The sequence below is a fragment of the Microcaecilia unicolor genome, chromosome 10 (genome assembly GCF_901765095.1).
Source record: "Microcaecilia unicolor chromosome 10, aMicUni1.1, whole genome shotgun sequence".
Classification (NCBI taxonomy): Eukaryota; Metazoa; Chordata; class Amphibia; order Gymnophiona; family Siphonopidae; genus Microcaecilia; species Microcaecilia unicolor.
The window spans coordinates 89816319-89832678 of record NC_044040.1 but is presented as its reverse complement, the minus strand read 5'-3'; the positions used below and the strand labels follow the sequence as shown (position 1 = coordinate 89832678).

General features: G+C 45.0%; 1 protein-coding gene across 2 annotated transcripts in view; it reads right to left on the bottom strand.

Moving 5' to 3' along the window:
* Nucleotides 1–16360, bottom strand: part of AGK (acylglycerol kinase) — a 731903-nt gene that overhangs the window by 656397 nt on the left and 59146 nt on the right. For both annotated transcript variants that reach the window (XM_030216389.1, XM_030216388.1), the window contains exon 3: nt 12774–12813. In XM_030216389.1, the coding sequence (XP_030072249.1) occupies nt 12774–12813 (40 nt within the window). The remainder of the gene's footprint in view (nt 1–12773; nt 12814–16360) is intronic.

Here is a 16360-nt window from a genome sequence, read left to right as displayed (position 1 = left end):
CAAGTACCTACCTGTGCTGAGAGCTGAATGAATGAGGTCTCGGTGGGCAATTTGGAGGTTTGGAGACCAGATTGAGGGCGTATCCAAGACAGGACTATTTGAAGAACCCACCAGTCAGAGGTTATAAAAGGTTATAAGAGGACACCTTTGGTGAAAAAATTTTAGCCTCCCCTCAACCAGCAAGTCGACCGGGACAGACTCTTTTAGTGTGGCTATGCTCTGCTGCAGCCAGTCAAAAGTTCGTCCCCTGCATTGAGAGGGGAGCAGCAGGGGCGTTAGGCGCACGCTGTTGATGTGAACGAATGCGCTGGGGTTTAGCCAGAGTAGGCTGTCAAGCTGCAGAAGTGTACCTACTCCTAGAATAGCAGTAGGGACCGCTCCATGGCTTGCCAAAAAAACCTCCTAGCTGAGGAGGTGTATGCAGAAGGTGCCCGGAGGGAGAGAAAAGAGATGATATCACTGTGTTTCTTGATCTGTCAGCAACCTCCTCAACATTCTCTCTAAAAAGTTTAACTCCCTCCCCCCCCCCCCCGGCAAGGGGCATCCACCAACCTCTGCTGAGCAGAATGTTCCAAGTCAGAAACATACAGCCATGACAGTCTGCGCATTGCTATACTCTGAGCAGAGATCATAGATGTTACATCAAGTGTCTTAAGTGCCCCTGGTCAAGAATTTTCAACACGCCTTCTGCTGCTTGACCAACTGGCAAAAAGGCTCGGCCTGCTCTGGAGAGAGCGCATCGACCAAGTCTGACAGCTGTCTCACTGAATTTCACAAGTAAACGCTTGTGAAGAGCTGGTATGACTGTAAACAGGAGGTCAGCATTGGAGGCCTGGTACATCTTCCTCCCAAAACAATCCAGGGTTCTATCTCATGCTTCAATTTGGCCAGTAGGGTGACTAGTACAGTTTCGGTACTATGGTGGGAGTGGAATCCTGATTGTGAAATATCTAGTATTCAGAACTTGTCCAGGTATTCCATGAGCTGTTTAGTCACCATCATTTTTACTACTAGTGGGATAGATGCAACTGGGCGGTAGTTGGTGAGATCGTTTGTGCTTTTCTTGGCGTCTTTTGGTATTGGGTTGAGTAGGATGTTGTCATATTCCTATGGGAAGACACCTTGTTGTAACATGAAATTTAGGTGGGATGTGAGGTCTAATATGAAGCAATCGGGGGCGGATTTTAGTAGATAAGTGGGATATGTGTCCAGTTTGCAATGGGTCTTGGCGAATCTGTGAGTCACTTGTATAACTGATTTGGTGTTGATGAGATTAAATGTTGTCCAAATACAGTCAGCTGGGTATCCGTCGGAGGTTAGGTCCAGTTCATTGAAAAAGTTTTCGATGTCGATGTTGTAAAGAGGAAGTGTGCTGCGTAGTTTTATTATTTTTTCATTGAAGTAGTTAGCAAGTTTGTCTGCGGGTAGGATGTCTGTGTTGGTTGTGGTGACAGGGGTGGTGTCCAGTAGCTTATTTACGAGTTGGAACAGTTTCTTCATATTTTTGTAATCCGGTCCTAGTTTGGTTTTGTAGTAGGACCTTTTGGTTTCTGTTATTGCATATCTGTATTTTCTATGTATGTGCTTGCATGCGTTGAGTGTATGTTCGTCTTTTATTTTTCTCCATGCTCGTTCAAGTTTTCTGGATTGTGTTTTGAGTTTTTTTAGTTCGTCATTGAACCATTTATTATTTATTTATTTATTTGTAGCATTTGTATCCCACATTTTCCCACCAATTTGCAGGCTCAATGTGGCTTAGATTTGCCGTAATGGCGGATGCCATTTCTGGGTAATAGAATTACATATGGTAGGTATTGCATTAGTGTGCGGACATACATGTTAAGAAATATACAATGGAACATAACATAAATGGAGTAGATCATGGTAGAGAGGAATACAATAAGGTATTATATGAAGTTTTCTGAGGTATGAAATTGGATTGTAACATACATTAGGTCATCTACTATAAAAAAGCCTATTTGACATGAGGTAGTGCTTGATCTTTGGTTATGTGAAAAAGGTTTCGGTTTTATGTAGAACGTGTATAGTGTTATTAGTTAGTATTCAAGATGAATGTTTATTGTATGCCTCCTTAAAAAGATCTGTTTTCAGTAGCCTTCTGAAGACCATGGTATTGTATTCTGTCTTTTTGATATTCTTGTTTTTAAGGGTGCTATTTCATTTAATACGCTGCTACATCTGTCATCCCACCAGTTAAGGTAAAGTTTGGAGTCCGTTCTTATTGGCCATTCGTTGTCGTATATCTGTTGCCAGAATACTTGTGGATCTATTTGCCCTCTAGTAGTATAGGTTGTATGTTCTAGGTTGCAGTTTGAACCCTTCTTCCGCCAGTTTAAAGTTAGGTTCAATTTGTAATGGTCGGTCCAAGGTGTTGCTGTCCATTTGATGTCTGTTATTAATAGGTTGTGGTCTGTGGGCAATTTATGTCATATGAGGTCCAATGTGTGACCCTTGATATGGGTCGGTTGCATGTGAGGCCATTTGAGATCCCAGGACTGTAGGAATTCTTTACATTCCCGTACGTAGGTGGAGTTGGGGTCCTCTAAGTGAAGGTTAATGTCGCCTAGTATTAGTGTGTTGGAGTTGTTTACACAATTGTTTGATATGAAGTCTGTGAAAATGGGCTGGGTATCGTTCCAGTTGCCGGGTGGTCTGTAAAAAAGGAAGCAGTTCAGGTGATCGATCAGGGAATTGTTATGGATTCTAAACGAGGCAATTTCTAGTTGGGGTGTTATGGAGTCGGTGATGGTTTCGATGGTGAATTGTTCTCGGTAGATTAGTGCTATGCCTCCGCTTCTCTTTTCCAGTCTGATCCGATGAGCGATTTTGTAGCCCGGAAGGCATAGTTCAAGGATTATGGGGTCCTTTTGGTTGTGAATCCATGTTTCATTGAAGAAGATAAGATTGAGGTTTTCTGAGGCAAACCGGCACCTTCCTCTGGCTCATCAGACCAAGAGGCCCTGCCAGAACCCTCAGAATCCACACCGCCCAACATGGGGGGTGGGAAAGGGAAGTGCGCCACTCTCCGATGGGGAATTTACCCGTCTATGTTTAGCATCCTTCCAAGGCTCGGGGGAAGAAGCCAGCCCCGGGTCATCAACACCCGGGGGAAACCAGGTAGCAGCGCAGTGTCAGACACCTGCAACAGAGCTCTCTTCAGCATGAAGGCTTTATGCATTGGAAGCACAAACTCCAGGGAGAAAAACTCACCCTGACCCTCCGTCTCCAAATTAGGAGTAACTGGAATAGGAGCTCCTCTGGTAGCCTCTAATCGAGGCGTCCCCCTGCACTCAGGCTCCTCCGCAACAGCGAGGGTTGAGGCGTGCAGCGCTTCTAAAATGGCGCCCACTGCCAGCTCCATTGAGCGGAAAGAATCATCGCTCGCCTCTACGGGGAGGGTGGTCCTCTTAGTCACCACCATGACCAAAGCATCCACTTTAGGCATCCCCAAAAGGGCCAAGTGCTCCTCACTTAGAGGGTAAAGCTGACCCATAGCCCTTGCCACTTTCAAAGGCCCATTGGGTTCAAACCATTGAGCTGAAATAAGCTCTTGGATGGAGTCAAGCACAGGAAAGGCTCGAGCAGGCTTCTTAGTACTCGCCATCCTCGGATTACCAGAGGAGGCCTCGCCCTTGGCAGGATCATCAATCGAGAGGGCCTGCAAGGCGTCAGAGATGAGCGCTGGCAGCTCATCGCAGTGGAAAATCCTCACCGCATTGGGATCATCCAGATCCGGTGGCAAACCGGCACCTTCCTCTGGCTCATCAGACCAAGAGGCCCTTCCAGAACCCTCAGAATCCACACCGCCCGACCACAGAGGGGAAAAGGGAAGTGCGCCACTCTCCGATGAGGAATTTACCCGTCTATGTTTAGCGTCCTTCCAACGCTCGGGGGAAGAAGCCAGCCCCGGGCCATCAACACCCGGGGGAAACCAGGTAGCAGCGCAGTGTCAGACACCTGCGGCAGAGCTCTCTTCAGCATGAAGGCTTTATGCATTGGAAGCACAAACTCCAGGGAGAAAAATTCATCCTAACCCTCCGTCTCCGAATTAGGAGTAACTGGAATAGGAGCTCCTGTGGTAGCCTCTAATCGAGGCATCCCCCTGCACTCAGAGTCCTCCGCAACAGCGAGGGTTGAGGCGTGCGGCGCTTCTAAAATGGCACTCGCTGCCAGCTCCATTGAGCAGGAAGAATCGTCGCTCGCCATGCTCATACTAGCTCTAGCGTCTAAAGAGCATGTCTTACAGAGCCACGCTGCTGATCTGCGTTTACCACAATGGGAGCGGCGTTTAACTGCTTCAGCAGCCATCATCCAACCAGACGGAATTATATAAGTAAAATGGCGGCTTCGCACCAAAAACTTACCCCGTTCGGAACGGCATCCGCGGACCTCCCCAGAGGAGCTGGGCACCACTCTCACCTCAAAAGACCGAGTCAAACGAACTCCGGTCAAGCTGCATGTAGAAAATAGCCTCAGAATAGCTGCGCAGAGAGAAAGGAAGTGACATCACTGCAGACTATGGCTGCTTAGTTTGCGTTCTCCTCCACTTGACTCCTGGAAAGTGGCAATATCCTTACTTACAGTTGGAGATAAGGGCTGAGATCCTGGCAAAATCGCGTGGGAGGCATCCAGCAGCGATACTTTAAAATCTTGAGTGCAATCTCAATGGCAGGGCGGAAAGATGCAATCCGAAGCTCTGGGCGAGCGGCTAGTAAGGCCGCTGCGCGCCACGAGGCTGCAGCTCCTGCATCGATGTCGGAGTCGGATTCCACGCTCTTTATGGACAAGGCGCGAAGTTCTCCCCCGAAAAAGGGAGTATCCGCGGAAATGCGCAAAATGTTGAATGACATCCAGGCAGCAATTAAGTCTTCTAAGGAAGAGATCTTAGAGACCATTGTGACGCTGAGCTCGGACCTCCGCAAGTTAGGCAGGAGAGTCAAGGACATTGAGCTGAAAATGGATGAGCACTCTGAGTTACTGGAGTCTCAGGAGAAAAGCGTGCAGACTTGGTAACGAAGTGTGCTGACTTATTACTTAAAATTGATGACTTAGAAAATAGAGGGAGAAGAAATAACTTGAGATTTCGAGGTGTGCCTGAGGGGGGGGGGGGGGGGGCAGCCGAGGATGTGAAATTATCGTAGGCTCCCTTTGTGCCTCTCTGCTAGATCTGGCACCTGGAGAAGCGCCTTTGGAACTGGTTAGGGCGCACCGAGCTCTGGCTCAGCGACAGGATGGCAAGTCACGAGATATAATTGCCTGTTTTCAAAGATTTGTGGATAAAGAACTAATTCTCACAAAGGCACGCCAATCTAAGGATCTGGATTATAATGGCTCTCGAGTTACCATCTTTCAGGATATATGACAATTTACTTTGCAACAGCATCGGTTAATGAAACCAGTGCTGGAGGTGTTGTCTAAAGAGAAGATCCAATACCGCTGGGGATTTCCCTTTTCTTTGATTTTTACGCTGCTGGGGAAAAGACATCAAGTCCAATCGGTAGCAGACGCATGGAAGCTTCTACAAACTGCGGGCCTGGTGCACAGCTCGTGTCCGCACGCTTAGCTGGCCCCAGTGATGAAGGTGAGGCTCCAGAGATGGCAGCGCACAACGAAGATGTCTAAAGCACACGGGACACCAGAACCAGAGAGAGTGGAGTTTGATTCAGACTGACCAGGGCAATGGTTTGTGTTTTGTGGGACTATGAGGAGGACTGGCTGAATGCTGTGGTATACAATGGGGCTTAAGGGGTATGGCACAGTGCTGGGTGGATATGTAAAGGGTGGTGGATGGGATGGATGCAAGTTGGATGGCAGGGCTATGTCTTGGGTTCAATAAATACACGCTGTTGTTCGCAATGGGAGTTTGGGGGTGAGATTGTGGTCTAAGGAGGACAAGGTAGGAGATGGGGTTATCAGGATTCTCTTTACGGGGCTGGGTAAGGATTTCTACGTTGTAAAGGGAAGGGGGTTGGGGGGGGAGGTGAGCTGGGGACTTGTCATGTGTGTGGGGACTTACTTCCTGAATTCCCACTCAGGGGGCTTTTGTCTTCTGTTTGGAAGTGTGATTGGGGGGAGGGGAAGAGGGGCTCTGATTCGGGAGGGGGTGGAGGGGTGGTTTGCCTTTCATCTTTGCAATAGGTATGCACGAAGTTATACTCATGGGTGACTGTAAGATATTAACTTATAATATTAAAGGATTAAATTCTCCGTATAAACGGCATACTTTATTCAAGGAATTGAATATGGTACGCCCACAAGTAGTTTTTTTGCAGGAAACTCATTTTTTAAGAAAGCATGAGGGATTGCTATCCTCTACTCAGTACCCGATTGTGTATTTTGCATCAGATACGAGTGGTGCAAAAAAACGGGGAGTAGCTATTATGTTTCATAAAGATCTGCAGGTGCAGCTTTTGCATGTTAAGAGGGACCCTGAAGGTCGATTCCTTTTTTTGCATGTAATGTTGGAACAGGAGGAGTATACTTTGGTTTGTGCTTATGCGCCAAATGAGCATCAAGATGTTTTTTTGGACCGTATTTGGCGAGCTCTGCAAACCTTTGTGCAGGGTAAATTAATAGTGGCTGGTGATTTAAATGCTACTATGCAGCCAAAGTTGGATCGCTCTGCCACTCCAGTTTCAACAGATTATAAAATGTCTTGGGCTTTGGGAGGCTTGGTAGATTCTCTAGGCCTTTGCGATGTGTGGAGGCTTGGGCACCCAAAAGAGAGGGACTACACTTTTTATTCCCCTGCTCATCTGACACATTCATGGTTGGATTATATTTTTATCGCTAAAACTTTGTCTGGGGGAGGGGGGACTCGTTTATAGGACATATCACTATCTCGGACCATGCTCCGGTCTGGGTTACTCTTCCTGATTTCAGGGGGGAGGTCCGGGATCGGAGATGGACGTTTAATAATTGTCTATTACAAGACTCAGAGATGTTCAAAATTTTGTTCCCATCTTGAGAGAGTACTTTGATATTAACCTGGACTCGGGTCCATCTTTGGCTGTAGTTTGGGATGCGTTTAAGGCTGTTTCCAGAGGATACTTTATGAAGTGTGCGAGTCATCGAGCTTGGGTTCAGAGGGATCGTCTGGCTAACTGTATGCAGAGATTGGGAGTTTTGGAGGATAAATATAAGGCTTTGGGTTTGGCATCGGATTATCAGAAGCTACAGGCGGTTCGCCTAGAACTAGCAGCTCTTCATGATGAGAGTTTGAAATTCGTTCATGACCGATTACGTCAAGTAGACTATGAAAGTACCAATAAGCCTGGGCGTCTGCTGGCCTCAAAGCTTAGAAAGTTGAGAGCGGATAGGCAAATCTAGCGGGTTCGGGATGGAGGAGGGGATCAATTAAGGAAGTCTGCGAGTATCCGAGATAGGTTAAGTACATAAGTACATAAGTAGTGCCATACTGGGAAAGACCAAAGGTCCATCTAGCCCAGCATCCTGTCACCGACAGTGGCCAATCCAGGTCAAGGGCACCTGGCACGCTCCCCAAACGTAAAAACATTCCAGACAAGTTATACCTAAAAATGAGGAATTTTTCCAGTCCATTTAATAGCGGTCTATGGACTTGTCCTTTAGGAATCTATCTAACCCCTTTTTAAACTCCGTCAAGCTAACCGCCCGTACCACGTTCTCCGGCAATGAATTCCAGAGTCTAATTACACGTTGGGTGAAGAAAAATTTTCTCCGATTCATTTAAATTTACCACACTGTAGCTTCAACTCATGCCCTCTAGTCCTAGTATTTTGGATAGCGTGAACAGTCGCTTCACATCCACCCGATCCATTCCACTCATTATTTTATACACTTCTATCATATCTCCCCTCAGCCGTCTCTTCTCCAAGCTGAAAAGCCCTAGCCTTCTCAGCCTCTCTTCATAGGAAAGTCGTCCCATCCCCACTATCATTTTCGTCGCCCTTCGCTGTACCTTTTCCAATTCTACTATATCTTTTTTGAGATACGGAGACCAGTACTGAACACAATACTCCAGGTGCGGTCGCACCATGGAGCGATACAACGGCATTATAACATCCGCACACCTGGACTCCATACCCTTCTTAATAACACCCAACATTCTATTCGCTTTCCTAGCCGCAGCAGCACACTGAGCAGAAGGTTTCAGCGTATCATCGACGACGACACCCAGATCCCTTTCTTGATCCGTAACTCCTAACGCGGAACCTTGCAAGACGTAGCTATAATTCGGGTTCCTCTTACCCACATGCATCACTTTGCACTTGTCAACATTGAACTTCATCTGCCACTTGCACGCCCATTCTCCCAGTCTCGCAAGGTCCTCCTGTAATCGTTCACATTCCTCCTGCGACTTGACGACCCTGAATAATTTTGTGTCATCGGCGAATTTAATTACCTCACTAGTTATTCCCATCTCTAGGTCATTTATAAATACATTAAAAAGCAACGGACCCAGCACAGACCCCTGCGGGACCCCACTAACTACCCTCCTCCACTGAGAATACTGGCCACGCAATCCTACTCTCTGCTTCCTATCTTTCAACCAGTTCTTAATCCATAATAATACCCTACCTCTGATTCCATGACTCTGCAATTTCTTCAGGAGTCTTTCGTGCGGCACTTTGTCAAACGCCTTCTGAAAATCCAGATATACCATATCAACCGGCTCCCCATTGTCCACATGTTTGCTTACCCCCTCAAAAAAATGCATTAGATTGGTGAGGCAAGACTTCCCTTCACTAAATCCGTGCTGACTTTGTCTCATCAGTCCATGTTTTTGTATATGCTCTGCAATTTTATTCTTAATAATAGCCTCCACCATCTTGCCCGGCACCGACGTCAGACTCACCGGTCTATAATTTCCCGGATCTCCTCTGGAACCTTTCTTAAAAATCGGAGTAACATTGGCTACCCTCCAGTCTTCCGGTATTACACTCGATTTTAGGGACAGATTGCATATTTCTAACAGTAGCTCCGCAAGTTCATTTTTTAGTTCTTTTAATACTCTGGGATGAATACCATCAGGTCCCGGTGATTTACTACTCTTCAGCTTGCTGAACTGACCCATTACATCCTCCAAGGTTACAGAGAATTGTTTAGTTTCTCCGACTCCCCCGCTTCAAATATTCTTTCCGGCACCGGTGTCCCCCCCAAATCCTCCTCGGTGAAGACCGAAGCAAAGAATTCATTTAATTTCTCCGCTACGGCTTTGTCCTCCTTGATCGCCCCTTTAACACCATTTTCGTCCAGCGGCCCAACCGACTCTTTGGCCGGTTTCCTGCTTTTAATGTATCTAAAAAAGTTTTTACTATGTATTTTTGCTTCCAACGCTAATTTCTTCTCAAAGTCCTTTTTTGCCCTCCTTATCTCCGCTTTGCATTTGGCTTGGCATTCCTTATGATCTATCCTGTTACTTTCAGTTGGTTCTCTTCTCCACTTTCTGAAGGATTGTTTTTGGCTCTAATGATTTCCTTTATCTTACTGTTTAGCCACGCCGGCTGACGTTTAGTCTTTTTTCCCTTTTTTCTAATACGTGGAATATATTTGTCCTGAACCTCCAGGATGGTGTTTTTAAACAGCATCCACGCCTGATGCAAGTTTTTTACTCTGCGAGCTGCTCCTTTCAGTCTTTTTTTTCACCATTTTTCTCATTTGTCGTAATCACCTTTTCTATAGTTAAACGCTAGCGTACTTGATTTCCTAGTTTCACTTCCTTCAATGCCAATATCAAAACCGATCATATTATGATCACTGTTATCAAGCGGCCCTCGTATCGTTACCCCCTGCACTAGATCATGAGCACCACTAAGGACTAAGTCTAGTATTTTTCCTTCTCTTGTCGGCTCCTGAACTAGCTGTTCCATGAAGCTGTCCTTGATTTCATCAAGAAATCTTATGTCCCTTGCGTGTACAGATGTTACATTACCCCAGTCTATATGCGGGTATTGAAATCCCCCATTATTATTGTGTTGCCCAGTTTGTTTGCGTCCCTGATTTCCTTTAACATTTCCCGCATCCGTCTGTTCGTCCTGGCCAGGCGGACGGTAGTACACTCCTATCACTATCCTTTTCCCCTTTGCACATGGAATTTCAATCCACAGTGATTCCAAGGGGTGTTTTGCTTCCTGCAGAATTTTCAATCTATTTGATTCAAGGCTCTCGTTAATATACAATGCTACCCCTCCACCAATCCGATTCACCCTATCACTACGATATAATTTGTACCCCGGTATGACAGTGTCCCACTGGTTATCCTCCTTCCACCAGGTCTCAGAGATGCCTATTATATCTAATTTTTCATTTAGTGCAATATATTCTAACTCCCCCATCTTATTTCTTAGGCTCCTGGCATTCGCATATAGACATTTCAAACTATGTTGTTGTTCCTAAGTACATCATGCTTAGTACTTGACAGTATTAATTGGCAATCTTTTGTCTGATTTTTATTGTTATTTAAAGATACCCGATCTACTACAATCTCTTTTGCAACCTCACTATCAGGATACTCTATCTTCCCTGTTATGGTGATATCTTTGAAAGATACCTTATCCCGAACCATGCTCTTTTGAGCGACTGTCGGCCTTCCCCCATTTCTAGTTTAAAGCTGCTCTATCTCCTTCTTAAACGCCGATGCCAGCAGCCTGGTCCCACTCTGGTTAAGATGGAGCCCATCCTTTCGGAATAGGCTCCCCCTTCCCCAGAATGTTGCCCAGTTCCTAACAAATCTAAAGCCCTCCTCCCCTGCACCATCGTCTCATCCACGCATTGAGACTCTGGAGCTCTGCCTGTCTCTGGGCCCTGCGCGTGGCACAGGTAGCATTTCAGAAAATGCTACCCTGGAGGATCTGGATTTCAGCTTTCTACCTAAGAGCCTAAATTTTGCTTCCAGAACCTCTCTCCCACATTTTCCTATGTCATTGGTACCCACATGTACCAAGACAGCGGACTCCTCCCCAGCACTATCTAGAATCCTATCTAGGTGACACGTGAGGTCCGCCACCTTCGCACAGGCAGGCAAGTCACCAGGCGATCCTCACGTCCACCAGCCACCCAGCTATCTATATGCCTAATGATCGAATCACCAAGTACAACAGCTGTCCTAACCTTTCCCTCCCGGGCAACATTTGGTTTGCACAGTTCTATGAGCAGTTATACAAAGGAGACGCCAATGTACAGGTCGGGAACACTGATAGCTACCTGAACGCGCGGGGTCTGGCGGCTTTGTCGGAGCAACAGTGGAGGGAGTTGGATGCCTTGGTAACCGTAGACGAGGTGTTGGGTGTTATAAAAGAGCTTCCGACAAATAAGGCCCCGGGTTTAGACGGATTCACCACCAAATTTTTTAAGGCTTTTGCTGGAATATTGGCACCATACTTGGTGCTGGTTATTAATTCGGTGAGAGAAGGTGCACCTTGGCTGGGTGTACTAGTGCAGTGGCATCCGGCTGCTTTCTTACTGGGACAGAGACCTGGGGGATGTAATGGGAGGCAATTTTTACTTGTGCGGGGGGGCCTTACAAGCAGCTCGTATACACATGGCAAGGTGCTGGAAGTCTCCTGGTGTTCCATCGCTGAGTGGGTGGGTGGCTAAGGTGAGGTATATATGTGAGATGGAACGTTTGACAGCGGTGAAAAAGAAGATATTGCCCAGATGGAAACAGATATGGGAACCATTTGTTCATCATTGCCCTGTATGAAGGGTTAGTGTCACTATCGTGTTTTACTTTTGTTTAGCGTTGGATGAAAGGTGGGGGGGAGGGTGGGGGGTTGAAGGGGGTAGGTAAGAGGCGGCGGGGGGGGGGGGCTGTATGTGTTTTGGGTGGTACTGTTTAGGGTAGGACAGCTTTTGGGCGGGGCGAGTGTAAAAATGGGAGGGAAAAAATAAGAATATTGAATGTTCACATCGCTGCATTGAAATTGTACTTAAGTGACTTACTGGGCTGAGTTCCATTGTGTTTCTGTGGATGTATTTCTTATAGCATGTTGTTGTTACTTCTGAAAATTTGAACTGTTGTAATGATATTCAATGCTCAATAAAGATTCTTATAAATTAAAAAAAAAGAATAGCTACGCAGAACATAAGCGTACTCTTTTTTTTTTTTTTTTTTTAACGCTGTGAGGAAAGTTGGAGGCAGGCAGCAACAGAGGTACTCTGGTAGGCAGGGGGGATGGGTAAGGCAGGGAAGGGGCGAACCTATATGCCTTCAAAGTAGGCACCACCAGCCACAACACCCCAGCTTCAACTGGCAAAGCACAGGAGCCACCTCAGGCAGAATGTTTCCAGGAGCTGATCAAGCTACGTCCATACCTGCTGGGAGATAGAGAACACTGAAAAACCATAGTTCTCTATGGACGGCTAGTTCCATCTGCCTTCAGTATTTCTCTATCTCCACCTGCTGGTAGGCTGACACAACCATCAGTTAATGGATTCATCTGCTGCTGATGACAAGGAAAGAGATATTTAAATATCTATGTGGCATAAATGCACAGGGGGTAAGTCTTTCAACTGAAAGGACGATCTGGAATGAGGGTGCAAAGGATGAAGGTGAAAGGGGACAGATTCAGAAGTAACCTGACAAAATGCTTCTTCACAGAAAGGGTGGTGAATTTATGGAGATGAAAACAGTATCTGAATTCAAGAGAGCTTGGGACAAGTATACATAGGATATCTAAGGGAGTGATAGGGAGAGTATATGGCATGGATGGCAGACTGGCTAGGCCATATGGTCTTTATCTGCCTACATTTTTCCTTGTTTCTATAATTACCTGGGCTTCCTGGCAAGCAGCTCTCCTCAATAGGTTATCACTAAAAAAAAAAAAAAAATTAGATATTAGCAATGGAAATATTTATTTATTTAACATTTGATTAACTGCTATTCCAGGGAAAGTCATGATGATACCATTTTATAAATGCATACTTCAGGCAGGCACCCTCCCACACCACCACAAACACTACCACTCCTGTAATATGAGATCCATGGACAACCCAAATCCAGCACCGCATCACTGACAACCAATGTTTCCAACAATCTGTTATTAACATAATAAGGCCTGCTTCCTTTGACTCACCCACTAAGTTTCCCTTTTCTTAAGATTCAGTTTCAATTTTCTTTGTATCAAATAATACACCACAGCCCCTAAACAATCATCCATGTAGCTGCAGCCAGGCACAACTATTAATCGTCAAAATCCGCAAAACATTCTATCCCCCTAACTTCTATCATCACACAAGGGACTCCAACAAGAGACAATACTGACTCCACAAGGGGCTGCACTAGCAATTTCATCTTGCTTGAAGTCTGCCATCACATTTACAGCAGCCACATGAGGTATTCATAGTTCAATGTTTATAAGCAGGAGAGAGCGTGAGAGAGCGAGCACGAGAGAGAGAGATTCTAAGACATTATTGCTTAGCTACCAAACACCACGGAAAGGTACAAAAAAGGCATCAACATATTTTCCTGATTCTGTATGCAGATGCATTGTTTTAATAAACTTGCTTCAAACAGCCACTAATATTTGCTCCAACTGTAGATTAAAGATCACTATTCAAAGTTACAGTCAAGCTCCCAGAGTATTTACTAAGTTGAATATAAAGACCTCAGTCGTGCCACTCGATTAAAGTAAATTATATCATCAAGTCTTCATCATCAGTCTTTTAAATATATAACGTTATAACTATGTTTACTTCTTAATAAAGTGAATTTATGCTCTTATGCACTTATCTTTGTTGTTGGCTCAGGAGTATATCGTCCAACATAACCCATGTTTTGCAACCACTTCTTCAAGGACGAACTCCCTCACATTTAGCAAGACACCTTCTGTCGACTCTTATTTCTCAGATGTCTCAGTACAATAATTCTTACAAAATACAAAATGCCCAGTTACATAACACCATATCCAGCAACTTAACAAGAAATGATAGCAACCCGATAACAATTCTCTAATCAAAGATGGATGTGGGCTTCCCGCTCTCCAACACAGACTTCACCAAAGCTATCTTCAACAGAGATAGTATATAAACCGCCTCAAAACTTTTATTGACTAAGGAAGCCAGCAGTGGTGCTACTCACTTCCCAGTTCCTTAATCAGAACATGAGTAAATGATCTCAGCCCCTTAAAAATCATTTTAATTTCAATCGTGGTAATCGACCTTTAATCAATAAGTAGATGGAGTCAGAAGTCTATGATCCCATCATCAAGTGGCATCACTCCCATCCCTCTTTGAGCAAAGCTCCAGAGAAAGCCATATTGCCCTCCTTTCTCGACCAACCCAACTTTTTTTGAATAGCAATATTTTATTGACCACTACATAACAGGAAGTGTTTTCATAACAGAATCCCCCTTACCGTCATTCCCCCCCCCCCCCCATCCACTGTCCCCTGCCCCCCCAAATACCCCCAACTCAAAACTCAACCCAAATAGCTAAACCCCCACAACTAGTAAGATGCACCATAAGGACAAAGTAAAATGGGTAAACATAGGCCAAACAAAAACCAAACAAAAGACAAAAAACAAGGATAGAAAAACCAAACTACAGGTAGCAGGTGGAAATCAAAAAGAACCACCTAGAATAAAATATCTGTCTTAAAATCAGGAGGAGTCCTTCTGAAATGATGCCCATTTCTTGAAGAATCAGGCTTTAATGGAAAGTGCAAGTTGCTGAAAACCATACAATTCCATACAGACAACCAGCCAGGCCATCTGAGAAGGAGCCTACGCATCTCTCCAGTGCCAAACGATAGTCACCTTAGCTGCAAGAACCAGTGTGGCTTCTAGAGACTGCCAATACCCATGCAAAAGAATCAGCTGGTAAAAAAAAACCTAGTAAGCAATGCAAAGGAACTCACCCAATTCTCCATAGTCCAGTGTTGTTTACATGTCCATACCTCCAACCAAAAAAAAGCCCAGATAAGCGGACAGTCCCACCACATATGGTCTCCGTATACCATATACTGGTCTCCGTATCTCAAAAAAGATATAGTAGAATTGGAAAAGGTACAGCGAAGGGCGACGAAAATGATAGTGGGGATGGGACGACTTTCCTATGAAGAGAGGCTGAGAAGGCTAGGGCTTTTCAGCTTGGAGAAGAGACGGCTGAGGGGAGATATGATAGAAGTGTATAAAATAATGAGTGGAATGGATCGGGTGGATGTGAAGCGACTGTTCACGCTATCCAAAAATACTAGGACTAGAGGGCATGAGTTGAAGCTACAGTGTGGTAAATTTAAAACGAATCGGAGAAAATTTTTCTTCACCCAACGTGTAATTAGACTCTGGAATTCATTGCCGGAGAACGTGGTACGGGCGGTTAGCTTGACGGAGTTTAAAAAGGGGTTAGATAGATTCCTAAAGGACAAGTCCATAGACCGCTATTAAATGGACTTGGAAAAATTCCGCATTTTTAGGTATAACTTGTCTGGAATGTTTTTACGTTTGGGGAGCGTGCCAGGTGCCCTTGACCTGGATTGGCCACTGTCGGTGACAGGATGCTGGGCTAGATGGACCTTTGGTCTTTCCCAGTATGGCACTACTTATGTACTTATATATGCACAAAAGAACCAGCTTGTTCGCACTTACGCCAGCAAAGTCCAGACTCAGACTTGAAAAACTGAGCCAACTGGAGTGGAGACCAGTATTTCCTGTGTAGTAATTTATATTGAGCTTGTTTATAAATTAGTAATCAATGAACATACACCCACAAATCTGATCCCAAACCCCAACCTCAAAGGAAGTTCCGAAACCATGTTTCCCAAGCCCATTGATAGGAAAAGGGAGGAGCGCAACCATGGTCCAACAGGGAACCATTTATGCAGGACAATATCCCCCTCCTCTGAGGGACCTTAAAATCATGGTTTCTAGGGTAGTATTATTATTATTTTATTTGTAGCATTTGTATCCCACATTTTCCCACCAATTTGCAGGCTCAATGTGGCTTACAATTATGCCGTAATGGCGATTTTCTCTGATTCATTTTAAAATTTACTACTCTGTAGCTTCATTGAGTGCCCCGTCCTAGTATTTTTGGAAAGAGTAAACATAGTAAGAGCTCTATGCGGATTCCGTTTAGCATCTGCACTCATCAGTAAATGACAGATTTGAAAAAAAACTGAAAAAAAAAAAAAAAGGAATTTTAACATTTAGTCCACTCCTGTAGCTGAATATGAGACACCAAAGCTCCCTCACAGAATAAATCCGAACATAAATCCCCACCCAAGTACATAAGTATGTAAGTACATAGGTACTGCCATACTGGGACAGACCAAAGGTCCATCAAGTCAAGCATCCTGTTTCCAACAGTGGCCAATCCAGGTCACAAGTACCTGGCAAGATCCCAAAACAGTACAATGCAT